This window comes from Mus musculus, chromosome 18 (assembly GCF_000001635.26).
Source record: "Mus musculus strain C57BL/6J chromosome 18, GRCm38.p6 C57BL/6J".
NCBI classification, from domain to species: domain Eukaryota; kingdom Metazoa; phylum Chordata; class Mammalia; order Rodentia; family Muridae; genus Mus; species Mus musculus.
The window spans coordinates 67,305,152-67,321,208 of record NC_000084.6 but is presented as its reverse complement, the minus strand read 5'-3'; the positions used below and the strand labels follow the sequence as shown (position 1 = coordinate 67,321,208).

Here is a 16,057-nt window from a genome sequence, read left to right as displayed (position 1 = left end):
TATGTATCGGATTATTTTTAAGAGAACAGACAAGACAGCAACAGGCCATGGCTTTGATAAAATGTGACAGACTGATGTCACTGTTCTTTGCCACCAAACGCAACAGCCACTTCACCGAAGCAGGAGCTGGTCACTGACACAGCACACCCCAGTGACAACGGAACTACAGGGGAGAATTTGTACAGGACACCGCACTGTAGCTGTTTGGAGAATGTTGGAGATAAATTCACTAAACACAAAGCAAGACAGCAAATCCCCCTGACGCTATGCATTTGGTGGCTTTCCTGTGATGCCCAGGGATGTCCCTCGAGAGTTCTGATATAAGGGCAGGCCATAAGCAAGAGGCTAGTGGCTTCCCTGAGGATACAAACCAGAGCACAAACCCATACCTGGCTGACCCCCTGCTATGGATGGCAGGGCGTTTATTATTTGGTTAATTGAGAAAGGCAGGTAGGTCTCCATGGCAGTGGTTCTCAACCTTCCCAATGCTGTGACCCTTTAATACCATTCCTCATGTTGACTATAAAATTATTTTTTGTTGCCATTTTATAGCTGTAACTTGGCTACTGTGGCAAATCATAATATAAATGTTTTCCGATGGTCTCAGGTAACTCCTCTAAAAGGGTTGTTCGACCCCTAAAGGAGCGGCAACCCACAGGGTTGAGAATCACAGCTCTATAGGATGCTACCGCAAAGCTGTTGTGATAGAGAGGGAAGTTAGAGGACAGTGTGTGGAAGTTCACCAGAATTCGGAAGGGATGGACTCGCCGACCACCTGACAAGATGGAGGCTGTTTGGAACAGAAATAAAAATGTCCTGAGTGGGAGGGGGGTGCGTGCCTTGGAGCAGCACAGAAAAAACCGACCAGCTCTGTTCCTGGCAGGTCTTTCGGGGAATGAGTGAATGGGCAAACAAGCAAGGGTCCCTGCCTGGCCCAACCTTGGGGCTTCCCCGTTCCCCAGCGCTCTCTACTTCTCTTGGAGTAGTGCAGACATAGCTTGTTTAAGTGCTCTGAGGGCCCAAGGGTAGCTTGTTCCGGGGGAGTTTTTATTTGAAAATAACTCTCATAATTATTCACTCCAGGAGATCTTCATAATCATTGCAGAGTCTCTGAGTAATTTCTTGTGTAGCTACGTATATGTGAGGTGCTGTTTTGAGTGTGTTCTGAGAAAAAAAAAAGAAAAGAAAAAAGAAAAGGGTTCAAATGCAGGCCTACTGGGGTAAATCAGAGAACGTCATAGTGCCAGGCATGGCAGCACATGTCCGTCATCCCTGCGGCGGGAGGTGGAGGCTGGAGGACCAGGAGGTCAAGGCCCTTCTTGGCTACACAGAAAGTTCCAGGCCAGCCTGGGATTCAAGAAATCCCTTCTCAAAGAAACAAAACCCTCACGTATGGAAAACTGCTACCAGAATGACTCGCAGGCATGGATAAACAGTCACGCAGATAGATACAGCAGCTTCAGGAGATGAGCCTAACAGCCATCTCAGAATGGCTTAGCTGCTTTCCGAAGTATTCAGTAGCTTGAAAAGTCCTGGACATTTGATCCCACGAAGATAATGGATGAGAGCTTTGTGGTTTGCCAGGGCCGCCACAGAGAAAGGGTATTCGACAAAGCACAGAGCTTATATTTTCTCAAAACAAGGGAAACACACAAAGCTCTCACTAATTAAGAGAAACGTATTTTCTGGCACAGAAGGGAAGTGCTGTCTCTTTCCCCTCCGACAGCAACCGTGGTGTGCCAGGTGTAGAACTGACCAGGTTCAAGAGATGGAAAAAGCCCTGAGGCCTTGTTAGTACAGATATTTCAGAACCACCTGGGCCTTGTCTGCAGTCACCTGGCACAACAGTCTAGGCCCCCAGCTTAACTTGGAACCAAAATTCTGGTCCCTAGTGCTGGGATATAGCTCAGTGGTACAAAGTCCATCTACTCTGCATGAGAGCCTGAGTTCTACCCCAGCGTCCCCCTACCCCCCCAAAATTCCACTGTTTAAAAAGTTGCAACTCCTGAAAGACTTTATGTTTACAAAAATGTTTGTCACAAAATATTTTAGCACTGTTTTTCAGTTTCTCATTTTTTTTCCACTTTCAGTACACGTGGGCTTCGATAAAGGGTTCTGTATACAGCATTTTAATTTATACGATACACGTACTCCCTGAAGGTCAACTGAAGGCAGTATAAAAAAATGGCTAAAGATTATCTATGTGTAGTTAAATACAACCTGTAGATCAGGAGACTGATATTTAGGGAAAGTTTTCACCGTCGCCATGGTCGGGTGCCAGACATCCAAGCTGAGCATAGACGACCAGTGGGGTAATAGCAGTAACAGCCTTGCCTGAGAACCAGAGGCTGGAGGAAGACCCAAAGCAGACCACTATAATTCTGATTTATTGCATTCCGTCTTACCACGGTCAGGGGAGGGCCTGAGAGCCCGTTCTAAAGCTGTATCACCTGAGATTTGCATTCTGGAAAAACAATCAGGATGGATGACTAACACACCCCTCACAAGATCTGGGTTTGGCTCTGATGAAAAGAACACGTACCGACCTGAAAAGGGGCTACACGAGATTAGAGAGAATCAGCTAAGCACCGAGGCAAGGCCCAGGGAGAGCTATGGTAGACTGTCCTGGAACTTAAGCCACCGGGACAGCTCTTTCCCAGGTTGCTGCTGCGTTTTTAGCCTTCGAGCTGTGTGTGGCTCACTTCTCATCGTCTCGGCCGTAGTTAATAGTTTGTAGGGCCTGAGCTATGAGCACTGCCATCTCTCTGGTGCCAGCAGCTACGACTCTGCACGACATGAGGTCAAGGGGTCCACCTGTGGACAGAGCGAACAGACATTTGGGTTATGGAAGCCTGCATGGACGTCAGTCTCGTACAGCAACTTCACATCAGAGGAAAAAGAGCCCACAGGCGAGGGTGGAGTCCCTACACGCAGCTAAGGAATGAAGCTGGCCGGGTGGGAGGTGTGGTGGCTCTTGATACCTACCCTGCCCTAGTGGGAACGTAGCCAGGGCTTCACAGTACTGAGCACCGAAGCTGCCCCATCTCAGAGCTATGATGGATGGTTCTGTGACATGTAAAACTGGGAGAGACCAGAATGGGAGTGGAATAGCCTGGATTTCACCACACAGCAGGCAGAGGGGGGTGATGTGTTTCCCTGACTCGGTAAGCCTGGGAAGGCCAAGCCTGTGTTCTTAAATGATCTATGCACCTTCCTGGGTGCATGATAAAAAGGCAGATTCAGGCCTCAGGGTGCTTTTTAGTGTGAGATTGTCCAGTACAGTTCACTGCCAAAGGCCAGCACAACTTCACTTTTGTACATTGCAAGAAGATTCAAGTCTCACAAAAGAGAAATAGCGCGGTGGTATGAGAAGCCAGACTACAGGAGATCCACTTCCTACACCCAATAGTTAAAAGCGGGACACAGTGGGGGCTGGAGAGATGGCTCAGTGGTTAAGAGCACTGTCTGATCTTCTCAAGGTCTGGAGTTCAATTCCCAGCAACCACATGGTGGCTCACAACCATCTATGATGGAATCTTCTGGCATGCAGGCATATATATACACACAAATTGAGCATATATATATATATAAAATAAATAAATAAAATCTTAAAAAACAAGTGAGTGGGATACAGCATTTTCACTAACAAACTCTACAATCAAGAAGGAAAAAATGAATCTAACCTTATCTGTCAGAACTCAGGAGAGGGGTTTCCAGTACTAAGTGGAACAGAGGCAAATGGGGCTCGGGTATGCTCTATGAAGGAGGGCCAGTGCCTGGGACTCGGTGGCACAAAGGCAGAACAGGATAACTCCTGCTGGATACGGAGCTGTCCCGGCTCTGGGCTGCGATCTTGGGGAAGTGTCTGTCTGTCTAACCCACGGGACTGTTGCTGAAGCTGTGGGAACCTGTCAGTGGTGGTGAGTGTGGAATGCTGCTATTTCTGTAATTAGCCGAGTGACCCTAACTTATGTGTGAGAAAGGGCAGGACCAAGACCCACCATGATGGCCACTGCTTGTCATGCACCCCAGTGTGATCTCATCTGCAGAATTCAGAGGAAGTGGAGGAATCCTATGTGACTCTGACCTCGGGGACACTCTATTCAGTGTCACCTGCTTTACTGTCAGCTGCTGGGTACAGCGAGGGGAGGGTGGCCCAAGGCCATAGAGCTTACCTGAGGTGTCAATCACAATGCCGCCTGCTTCTCTAATGATGACTGTGGCAGCTGCCAGGTCCCAGCAGTGAAGGCCAAACTGATAATAGGCGTCGGCTGCACCTGAGGCCAGGTAACAGAGGGCCAAGGTGGAGCTGCCAATCACTCGGACCCTGGAGGGGAGGGGAGGACAGATATGGGTCAGTGGGGGGGGGGGGCACCTGACACGGCATGCTTGACCCTCACCCCTCGCTAGACACACTCAGCTCTCGGGAAGGAAGTCACAGGATTCTGCCAGCAGCTCAGGGTGCAGAGGGCAGGCCCGGAGTGAGTGGCCCCGGCAGATGACTTTTCCACAATGACATTGGCATGCTGCACTAAGACTGGGCTCCTGGGCTCCCAAGTGTCAACTGTGGCCAGTGCAGCCAGAGGCCTGAAGTTCTTACTCTACTGGACATTAGAAGGTTACATTCAGGGCTCCAAGCGGCTGGTGCTTACCACATAGATTAGCAACGGGGAGGGGAGGGTTAAGTAATTTTGATGTAAGCACACAGGAGAAATAAGTAACCAACAGTTTATCTAGCAGGCATGCTCAACCTGTGGCCGGTAGATCACATTTGTCCTAGGCTAGGTATGAATGTGATCCAACCTGTATATAAATGAGATCACCAGGACACAACATCGACGGTTGGAGATCATGGTTTGAGTGAGGCTGGCCCCCTTAGGTGCATCTATTTTAGTATGTGGTTCCCCAGCTGGTGGGACTTTTGGAAACGATTGGGAGGTGTGGCCTTGTTGGAGGGAGCGCGTCACCAGGGGTGAGCTGTGAGGTTTCAAAAGCCCCACCCCATTTGCAGTTCTCTCTCTTTGCCTCAGTTCTCAGCCTGCCTGCTGCCACGCTTCCCACCACGAAGGTCGGGGACTCTCATCCTCTAAACTGTAAGCTCCAAATAAACTCTTTCTTCTGTAGTTGCCTTGGTCACGGTATCAGACCAGAGTGATAAAAAAGTAACCAAGACAGACAGACACCCCGGTCCAATGCAAGGCCACTAAGAAACTCTAAAGACCCATACGTTTCGCTCACTGAGGGACCCCCAAGCTTCGTTACTTGGCTTTCAAATACAGACTAGGACACAGGACCCATCCGTTTCCTGACACCTGGCAGCCAGAGTGTTCCGTGGATGATGGCGCATGGCATGCCTCAGCCTGGTGTCAGCAGCCTCCTGTCCTACCTCTCGGTGCCTCCTCTTCACATCCCTTGGGGGTGTTTAGCCAAGAGCACATTTGGTTTTCAACCCACTGGCTACGGGGACTGAGGACCTGTACCCATGAGCCTTGGCGTGCAGCAGCCGCTCCATGTTGCTCAGGAATACTTTCAGAGTATCGGGGTCGCGTTTGGGCCCGATTTCTGTCAGAACCAAGGCCTTTGCGAGATCTGCAAGAAAGAAGTTCCCGTCAACACACAGACCGAGAGCCCCGGTTCTCACGGACCCATCTGAGTTTCCTCAAGAGCGGCTGACTCTATGGGGGTCTTTCTGCTGTGATGGGCAGGGGGTGAGTCTAACCTGTTCTAAGTTGTTACTACCCAGTGGAGCTGATTTTGTTGGGGACTGCCTGCTGAAGAACCCTCTCTGGTCTCCTCTCAGGGACACTCCACCACAGAGGAACACAAAGACCTCAGGAGAATCCAGTGGCGTATAAAGACAGCTGTCAAATGACCCCACGCTGGCAATATCCCATGACTGAAGATGAGAAAACACCTCCCCAGATAAACCCTTCTGTGACGGTTTAAAAACCTTTGTCTGCGCTGATCACAAGCATGGACATCTTCCCGTGGAGAAGGTGAGTGTAATCTGCTGTGATCTGGACGAAGAGGGGCCAACACCTGGAAACTCATGGCTACCTTCACCAGGGGCCATATACATGCTCACACCAACGGCCATATATGAGATATATGAGGGAGTGACATCGCCTGTCTTGAGGGTCAGGAATAAGACTGTGGCTCACTGTGGTGGGTGGAGTCAGGAGCAGTTTGTCTTTGCTTTGTTACACGTGCAAAACTGGTCCTGCCTCATCTACACTATGGGCAGGGTAGAGCCGCAGTGAGTGTGCTCAGGTGAAAACCTCAGCCACGCCATGACCAGGGGGAACCAGCCTCTACGGTGGTACTTAACTTGGTAGCCCTTACTCGGTATAAGGCCTCTAAAAGAATCTCCCACATTCCAGATCCCCCGCTCCTTTCTATACGAGCAAACTCTTGTTTTATACTACAGTGAACCATGGTGAATCCCAGACACAACGATACAGGGGCAAACAAAATGGGCAGAATAAACATCTCAGTGGTCAGTGGACACTTGAAGACCTGCCCTTGAAACAGAAAGAGCATGAAAGGGCTGGAGAGATGGCTCAGCGGTTAAGAGCACTGACTACTCTTCCAAAGGTCCTTGAGTTCAAATCCCAGCAACCACATGGTGGCTTACAACCATCAGCAATGGGATCTGACGCCCTCTTCTGGTGTGTCTGCAGACAGCTACAGTGCACTCATATACATTAAATAAATAAATAAATAAACAAACAAAAACACCTATAGATTATAATTCAAAAATACTTTTTTTGTTTCTTTTTTTTGTTTTTGTTTTTGTTTTTTTTTTTGAGACAGGGTTTCTCTGTGTAGCCCTGGCTGTCCTGGAACTTTGTAGACTAGGCTGGCCTCGAACTCAGAAATCTGCCTGCCTCTGCCTTCCAAGTGCTGGGATTAAAGGCGTGCGCCACCACGCCCGGCTTTTATAAAGTAAGAAAAGATAGGAAATATTCAAAGAACGATGACACCAGGAGAACTAACTAGGTTCTGGAGTCTGGAGACAAAAGAAACAAAAAGCATCCCACACAAAACCAAAACCCAAAACCCCTAAAACAAAACACCAAAGGGTCCATGTGCATCCAGGGGGGAAAGAGTCCCTTACAGGTGTGTGGAAGAAAACCACCCAGTCTCTGGTATGGCTGCCCCTTCGCAATCCCAGCTCTCAGAAGGTAAGGCAGGAAGACCGGGTTTAAGGCCAGAATGGGTTACACAGTGAGACCCCTGTCTGCAAAAGAAAATCCATTGTCGAACTGTTCACTGTCCACCAGCTCTGCCAGCACACAATGGGGGCATTTTAGAGATTCTGCATAAGAAAAGGTGAGTCTTGGGTTTTATTGCTAGGAAAACACACAAGTAGCAAGGACAGTGATAAGCTGTAGAGTCCACAAGGAATCAGGGGCACCATTCTCAGGAACCTGCCCTGAGACGTCAACTAGGACTCTACTCTCAAAGTGTGGCTCTCGTCACTTCCCGTAGGCTGTTCCATTAGAAGCATGACCCCACTAAATCAAGATACACTAGTATCAGTCTTATCGATCTTCACTATGCCGCCTCACGTGCCCAGATGACAACAGCAACCGTAGGAGGTGGCATCTCCAGTGAGGCAGCCAGTGGCCTCACCATCCCAGCTCATAGGCATGAAGATTCTGCTCTAAGTCACACACAGTAGGGATGCAGCAGATGTCCGTCACAATTATGAAGCCGAGAACATCATTAAATGCATTAAATCTTAAGGGTTTTTTTTTTTTGTTGTTGTTGTTGGTAGATTTTTCTTTGGAAATAACCTTTACAGTAAGGAGACAGCCAGAGGATTTTGATAGACTAAGACTGTTAGGACTTGAGAATCTGGAAGCGAGAAAGAACAAGCGAGTCTGCCACATCCATTACCAATGCCACCAGATATAAACTCAAGTGGAGCTTGGAACCTGGGAGAACTTGTGTCAGGGGAGGCAGTGCCTGCCTATGATCCAACACGGAAGAGGCAGAGAAAGAAGATTCAAAACCCAGCTAAAGGCAGGCCTGGTCTACACCAGTGAGAGCCCGCTTCAAAATTCAAAACCCAGCTAAAGGCAGGCCTGGTCTACACCAGTGAGAGCCCGCTTCAAAATTCAAAACCAAAGAGGAGAACTTTGGAAAACTTGTATGTTTTCCAACAGTTAAAGACTTGAGGTCTCCTGCTTCCGTCTCCTATGTGCTGGGATAATAGGCACACACCACCACTCCCCTGCTGCCTACAATCAGAACTCGCTCTTTCTTTCTTTACTTTTTTTGAAAGACAGGGTTTCTCTGCATAGTTGAACCCTGACTGTCCTGGACTCACTTTGTAGACCAGGCTGACCTTAAATTCACAGAGAGCCGCCTACCTCTGCCTCCATCCTGAGTGCTGGGATTAGAGGCATGCACCAACACGCCCAGCTGACGGTTTTTTGAGACATGGTCTCTCTAGTGTATAGCTCTGGCAGTCCTGGAATTTACCACGCAGATTGGATGGCCTTGAACTCACAGAGATCACCTGCTTCTATCTCCTAAGTACTGGATTACAGTCCTATAAGACCATGTCCAGCCTCTACAACTAACTCTATCTTCCACCACATGCTGCTTTTGAATGTGCCAGCTTGAGTTCTGAGAGGTCACCAAACCTGCTCTAGGCATAGCCACAGGATGCCAGTCCACACACTGCCCGGAACACTGACATCTGTGGCCAGAGGTGAAAACAGCTCACTGAACTCCAAGTGACAATCATGCTTTGGTGACAATCAAGGACAGAGTGTGGCAGTGTGTAGAGGCAGAAGAGAGACAGGTGACCACTAGGGGCAAGAGCTTTAGAGACAGCAGCTTCTGTCTACCCGGTTCCCTGGGTGTTCCCTGGGGCCCTTTTGGAGTTAGGAGGGGCCAGAGCAAGGGTGGATGGAGCTAACAGAGCAGGCAGTCACCACCTGACTGAACTGCGAAGGCGGCCAGCCAGGAAGCGGGTGTGTGAATAGTTTAGTGTCATATCAAATGAAAACTGGAGCAAAGTTCACCCAAGCATGTTTAATGGCTGGCTTCCTCACACTGCCTTCCCCAGCTAGGCTTGGATGGATGCCTTTTGCCAGCATGGCTGGAATGAACATCACTCCACAGCCAAACTAAACATTCTGGCAGAAGGAGAAATGGGGCAAGGTGCTTTTCCTGGCTGGCTTCGGGCTCACAGCACTGACTTGCCAGTAGTCCTGCTGGGGTGTCTCACAGGGCTCCTGTGAGTGCTACTCCTCTGATCTGGGCCCTCTTACTAGCAATCTCTCCTCCCCCAAAGCCTATGAGCACATCCACACAGTGCCTTCACACAGTAGGTCAGCAGTTCACAGGCTGGCTCGGCACAGCAGCACTAACCAGGGAGGACTATCCGGTGGGGAAATGAGAGGAAGGAACTGTGAAAAGATAAACCAACAAAGGGCACAGAGAAGAGGCTGTGAAAGAAGGTAGACCAGCTGGGAGCCAAGTGCTGACATCTTGGGACTGAGGCCAGTGTCAGCGAACAGAAAGCAGGGACTGAGGTTGGGATGTGCAGCTTCTGACATGTGAGAGCAGAGGCTGCGACTGCCATCCCCGTCCTCCCAGAGCTGCAGAAAGAATGAAGGCATGCTCGGTGAGCACTCTACCGCCAGCTCCATCCCCAGGCCTCAGCGCCTTTCCAAACTCAATTGTGTGGCCATTCAGGAGCTTTTAAAGGCTTCCTCTTCCACAGCGGCTGTTCTTCTAAGACCTCTTTTCGTCTCCTGACTGCACACTGCCATGTCTCTGCCTTGCCAACATACACAAAAATCCTGGCATTTCTCTGTTGCCTACCACACATATCCTATATATACACAATAAAAAAAAAAAAAAACCTAGTTTAATCACTGTGGGACAAAGGATGGAGGACAGAGAATCCCCACCTGGCACACTGTCAATGGCGGGCAGTTCCATGGTTTACCTCCTACAAGCAAACAATGTCTGTAAACCTCTACATTTAAGGCAAACAAAGGACAGTCATAATCCTGGTGGCAGGTCTGAGGCATTTGCAAACACGGCCCGTCTCCACTGTGCTTGCCCTTCCAATAGCCAGGTCAGAGACCAGATATATGGCTGTGGTCATGGGTACCACCAAGTTGTGCCTGGATGCTCTGCTGCCCCTTGGTCTAAGCTGTTCTCTTAGTCCCAGCAGACCAAACCGGAACCAGTAACTGCCATTTTAAAGATGATAGATACAAGGGGATCTAATGATGTCTTCAGAGCTCCTGACCACACAGTGGCATTGCCACCTACATAGGAAAATGTTGTCGATTTCCACTAGGGATACTGCATTCCTGAAAAGAGCTAGAACTCTCTGAAGACGATGGCCACTGCTATGTATAGCAGTCACCCTGGGCATCTATCTCTAGCTGAAACAACCCTAGAAGGGCTGAACGAACCCCACCTGTCTCCCTGGAGACCTGAAGCCGCTGGCCATTGCAAAAGGCGCCTTGGCCCCTCCTGCCGGTGTACAGCCGCTCCTCTGTGCAGTGGTGAATCACTCCAAATTCCAGCTGCAGGGGGCAGGAAGAAAGCGGATGACATCACTCCTTGACAAGGAAGCAACAGAAATCTAAAGATGAACACTCCTCTTAGAGCTAGAACTAGCAGGGTGACAAAGGGACTGAATTGCCTTCCAAAGAGGAATGGAGAAAAGCAGACTTCAAACTATTCCTAGTCATGAAACTGGCAAGCCGTTTCTTAAATGAACATACCAAAATATATTAATACTAATAAAAGTATTAAAGTTATCATATCAAACTCTCTCCCCTCTCCACCCTTCCTCTGGTAAAAAGGTAATTGTGACTGGAAAAAAAAAAAAAAACAAACCAAACATCTTAAGCATCCATGGGGTTATGTGAAGAGCTGAGTAAGTATGCATAGAGCCAACCAGAACCAGGAAGCTAGGGACATGCCCAGGGAGCACGACAACTGCCCAGAGAGGTTCTTGTGCAGGCAGAGTCAACAGTGACATCAGTCTCCCAACAAGTAACGGGAGGAGGGAGAGGTCGACGTGGAAGTGATGAGCCTCACGTCCAGCACTCCTGTCCCCTTCTGCCTGCTTCCCACCACCTGGGGTTAATATGCATCTGTGCTTGGGACCAAATGCCCATCTTCAGGGTGGTCAGGAGGATGCCTTAGCAGAGTCTTAGGCAGCCCTTATAAACTTAGCCACTCAGCCTACAGAATAGGTTTTATTAACTGCTGTATGTGGCTTGTTAGTAATACTTACCTGCCCCTCCCCCACCCCTGACCCTGGCCACAGCATGATATCCAATTCTGTGACCCCCCCAGTTTTCTTTCCTGCCTGCCTTGACTCCTGTTATAATAACCTGCTGGGTAGGAGAGCATTAATGCTCACTTGTCTCCATGACAACATTGAACAGGGAAACCAATGGATCGTCAATTCCTTACCCAACTGGCAATATTGAAAAGTTTTACCAATATACACCAAAAGTGCTTTGGGGTCTGTGCAAACTTCTTGTTCCCGTAAGGGGAACATTCGTTGACACTGCCATGCTGTTCTGAATGGGGGCAGTTGTAGAAGACATGGCACCCCCAACTCTGCTCATGCTACAAGACATGAAGGCTCTTGTCTTCCCGAGTAAGGCTCTGCCCTCTGCCTGTCCTTTAGGTCTCATGCTCTGGTTTAGTTCAGAAGGTCCCTGGGAGTCCTGATAGGGCCACATTCTCATACGGATAGCCAGGAGGCAAAGAAGAATTAATAAAATATTGAGATGAAAAATGTCATCCCAAAATAGGAGTTCTCTTTTGTTTGTGACCAGATCACACGCTCCAGGGGTCAGATGGAGACTCATTCGGACCATCTGCTTGGAACATTGCTTTCTACAGCAGCTATGACTAGATCACAGAAGAGTAAAAATAAAATAAAGAGCCAGTCCACCCCTGGAGACCTAAGCCCCAACACCCCTACAAAAATCCATCTGTGGTTCTTTACTTTCTTGGATCTGAAAAATACACACTTGGACATACTAGTCATGGTTATGGTATAAGTCAAAGAGCAACGCAGACGCTGAAACCAGGCAAGGAGGGCCACATTACCTCCTGGTGAACAGCAAATCCGATGCTAACTGCCACAGTGGGGAACCTGTGAGGGAAGACAGAAAGGGTTACAGTATAGCACTGGCTCTCAAAAGCTATGTGTGTAGCGGCATGAAGGCTCCCCTCCCCCACAAGAGGACCTTTCTGCAGTCTGGCTGGGTTCATTCTCAAAATGACTTTCCAGTTTCACTCACTGCTTCCGATGTAAACAGGCTCAGCTAGCCATGCTGCTAAATAGCTGACTTAAAGCAACAACTGCACTCTGGAAGCCGTGGTAAGACATAATACTAATCAAGACGACAATAGTAACCACACTTCTGGTTCCTAGCAACCTAAGCAGGTGGAGAATTCGCAAAAGACCAACCTCAAATTCAGAATGTATGTGGAGGACCCAGTAGATGATATCACAGGACCCCCGCCGCCCACCCAGCGGCCACACAGATGCGACCTTTTAGCAATGCTAATATACCCATCCGGTCTCCTGCTTGAGCTCCCAGCAGGCAACAGCAGGGCGAGCCAGTGGTAGAGGGATGGTTTTGATGCCACAGTCTGACCGTGGTTTTAGTTTCGTCAGTTTGTTACTGTGTTTCAAAATAGTCTCTCCTTTGTGAGAAGATCATAGGAGCTTTAAAAACAGGAAGGGGCAAGGAAAAACCAAGTACTGTGAACTGGCAGGGGAAAATACCAACCCAGACCACGAGCAGGCAGAACCCAGTGCGGAAACCCTCCTTGCGTCCTAGCCAGGCGCCTCGCAGCTCTCCCTCAGACACGTCAGCTATGGCCCCCCCGCACTGCAGGCTTTTTAATGGCTCAGGTCTCAGGCACAGCTGTGGTCTGGGTAACTGGAATTGTCAGGTCAATATTAGAGCCTGTTTCTCAGAGGACATTCCTTCCAGCCCTAGATTCCCCTGAGGCCTGCAGATCCAGGAAGTACTGGAGATCCAAGGACACCAGAGCCATAGGACAACTTAACATGAACATAAGGCCGTTAGCTGGACTGTGGTATAGCCACTGCATCCTCGTTCTGAGTACCCTGGATGACAAATGGCTCAGAAGTGAGAGGTGCCTCACTTAGCAAAGCATATGAGGGATCATGCTTTAGTGAAGTGACAGCCTGGTGGCAGCAGATGGCACTACTCCACAGCATCAAAAGGGTCCCCTTGATGCATAACTGGATTCTCAAGGTAAGTCACTACAGTGGCCACACTTAATATGTACTTACTACTTAGCATGCACGCAGAGCATGGAGGCCAGAGAGCTAGGTCATACCTGGCTCTGCTCACGTTACTTCCTCAACATGGTGTACACATAACTTTGAGTAGGAGTCTGGGGCTGGGGAAGTGCTCCAAGTATAGAAATATCTGCAGGAACCACAAGTTAAAATACCCACCCTCCAGGGAAGCCACGTTTCCTATCTTGCCTCTGCGTCTTTGGTTCCTAATACATGGCTCTTGGCAAGTATACACAGCTCCCATACCTGTCACTGTCAGGGACCGCTAGCCCTTCAGCCTTATTCCTGTAAGCCCCGTCTGCAGTCACAACGTTGGCTCCTGAAGGAGTGACTCTCAAATGTCACTGACATATTTTGGTTCTGTACCTCAGCCCCAGGCTTCCTTTCTGAACCCTCTTTTCCAGGGGCAACTTCTTAAAGGAGCCGCAATTCAATTCAATTCAATTCAGTTCAATTCAATTCAATTCAATGTCTTATAGCTGTAGACAAACTCCTAAATTAGTCTCATCTATAGGCAATTGTTTTTAAAGTACAGTAAAATATTTAAGTATAGGGAAAGCTAGTCTCAAACTTGTGATCCTATCTTGGCCTTTGTGCTATAGGTCAGCAGTAAACAAAAACACTTAAAGAAACAAAGAACCCCCTAAAATGTCACTCAAGCTGGCCTTGAACGTCTTCTGACTTTCCTATCTCCACCTCTCAAATGCTGGGATTACAGATGCTCACCAGCATACCTAGTCACCCCCCCAAAGTGTATACACACATACACACACACACACACACACACACACACACACACACACACACACACACACACACTCAGGGTCTTACTGTATTGGCTTAGCTGACCTAAAACTCAGAGATCTATTACCTACCTCTGTCTCCTGAGTACTAAAATTAAAAGCCACGTGCCTTGCCAAAAATATTTTTAAAAATTAATTTCTTTATATATTCTTTAGAGTCACAAGTGGAAAACCTTTTAAGATTTGATTCTCTCTTACAAGACTAGAAATCTACCATACACTTATGTTTTTAATACTTTATGGGGTCACACGGAGGCCCGTAATTGCATACTCCCAACTCCTGCTCACCTGTGCACAAAGTTGCAGGTGCCGTCGATGGGGTCGATGATCCAGGTCGGGCTGTGGGTGAGCACACACTTGGCCCCGGAGGCTGTGGCCTCTTCTGCAATGAACCTGCTGGGGCAGGGGGCTCAGCCTGAGTCAAGTCCAACACTCAGGAGAAGAGCGTATGTAGTAGCAGGGCACAAGGCTCTGGGTTCCAGCCCCAGTACCAAAACACCCCCCAAACCAGACCGACTCTCAGTGTTGCGGTTTTGGAGGCACACAAGGGAAATGGAGCAGGCCAGGCAGAGATGCAGGAGTGCAGAGCACCTGAAAGCACAGAGGCAAGCAAAACTTGGTTCCCAGTTCCGCACGGAGCTAGCGATGGATTAGAGGCAGCGGAGGCCCGAGAGGTCTTGCTAGCATGCAGAGCAGAACCTGGGCCACAGAAAGGAAACTGTCACCTACACCTCCCTTCCCCACCTGGACCTTGTACTCTTTCCTCCCTGGCCTCTGCTTCCCTTTGGGAGAAAAGAAGGGCTGGACCAGGGAGCAGTGCAGTAAGAGGGATGCTTCCTGTCCCCCTGTTCTTAAAGCATCAGATTCCTGTCCTCAGAGTGTCTCCTTGCCATGCTCCTTCAGGGCCACACTGGCTGTCTCCAGATCAGAGGTTCTGGGTCAGCCCTTCTTTTCTAACAAGGCTCTGTGTAAATAAACTTCCCTTAACTATCCTCATGAGTGTGTTCTCTGTCCTACTAGGAGCCAAAACCTTAAGCTGAACATGTGCGGGTGTCTTAGGATTTCCGTTGCTGTGAACAGACATCATGACCAAGGCAACTCTTGTAAAGAACAATATTTAATTGGAGCTGGCTTACAGTTTCAGTGGTTCAGTCTATTATCATCATGGCGGCAACCAGGCAGACATGGTACTGGAGAAGGAGCCAAGAGTCCTACATCTTCATCCAAAAGCATGCCTGTACAGTGACACACCTTCCTCCAACAAGGTCTCCTAATAGTGCCACTTGCCATGGGCCAAGTGTATTCAAACCACCACAGAAGGCAATGCCATTTGTAAAAATGGGGCCAACAAGCACCAGCTACCCAAGCCAAAGGTTGGGAAGCTCTTTCCACTTCTTTTCACCTACATGTGGGCTCAGAGAAAACTGGCTCTCTTAGGTGACACCAAATGTGCAAATTTTCTGCCAGTTTTCTAGGGCTTAGGAGTCATACCATTTCCAGAAATGTCTTCTGAAGTTACTTGATATTCCTAGAGTGTCCTGAGTAAAAAAATTTTTTTTTAAGGAAAACACACGATACTTTTACTTTTTAAAAGACTTATGCATTTTATATGCATTGTTGTTTTGCCAACATGCATATCTATGTGAGCGTGTTGGGTCCCATGGAACTAGAGCTACTGACAGTTGTGAGTTGCCATGTGAGTTCTGGGAATTGAACCTAGGTCTTCTGGAAGAGCAGCCAGTATTGTTCTTAACCAATGAACCATCTTAAAAAGACAAGGAACAGCACCAAAGCTTGAATGCAGGACCGAGCAGATGAAAATGGCGACGAGATACACCTCAAGTCAAGAGGCAACAAGCTCTCCATGTGATTTAGACTGTCAGCTGCTTCTGAGACTTTCTTCTCTCCCGGC

At 48.6% G+C, this 16,057-nt stretch overlaps 1 protein-coding gene across 1 annotated transcript in view; it reads right to left on the bottom strand.

Annotated features, from left to right (window-relative positions):
* Window positions 1-1,992: 1,992 nt before the first annotated feature.
* The window catches only part of Impa2 (inositol monophosphatase 2), a 29,970-nt gene continuing 15,905 nt past the window's right edge, over window positions 1,993-16,057 (bottom strand). The window contains exons 3-8 of the mRNA NM_053261.3: window positions 14,434-14,538; window positions 12,112-12,157; window positions 10,454-10,562; window positions 5,481-5,589; window positions 4,176-4,327; window positions 1,993-2,814 (exon numbers count right to left, since the gene is read on the bottom strand). Of these exons, the coding sequence (NP_444491.1) occupies window positions 2,699-2,814; window positions 4,176-4,327; window positions 5,481-5,589; window positions 10,454-10,562; window positions 12,112-12,157; window positions 14,434-14,538 (637 nt within the window). The 3' untranslated portion in view covers window positions 1,993-2,698. The remainder of the gene's footprint in view (window positions 2,815-4,175; window positions 4,328-5,480; window positions 5,590-10,453; window positions 10,563-12,111; window positions 12,158-14,433; window positions 14,539-16,057) is intronic.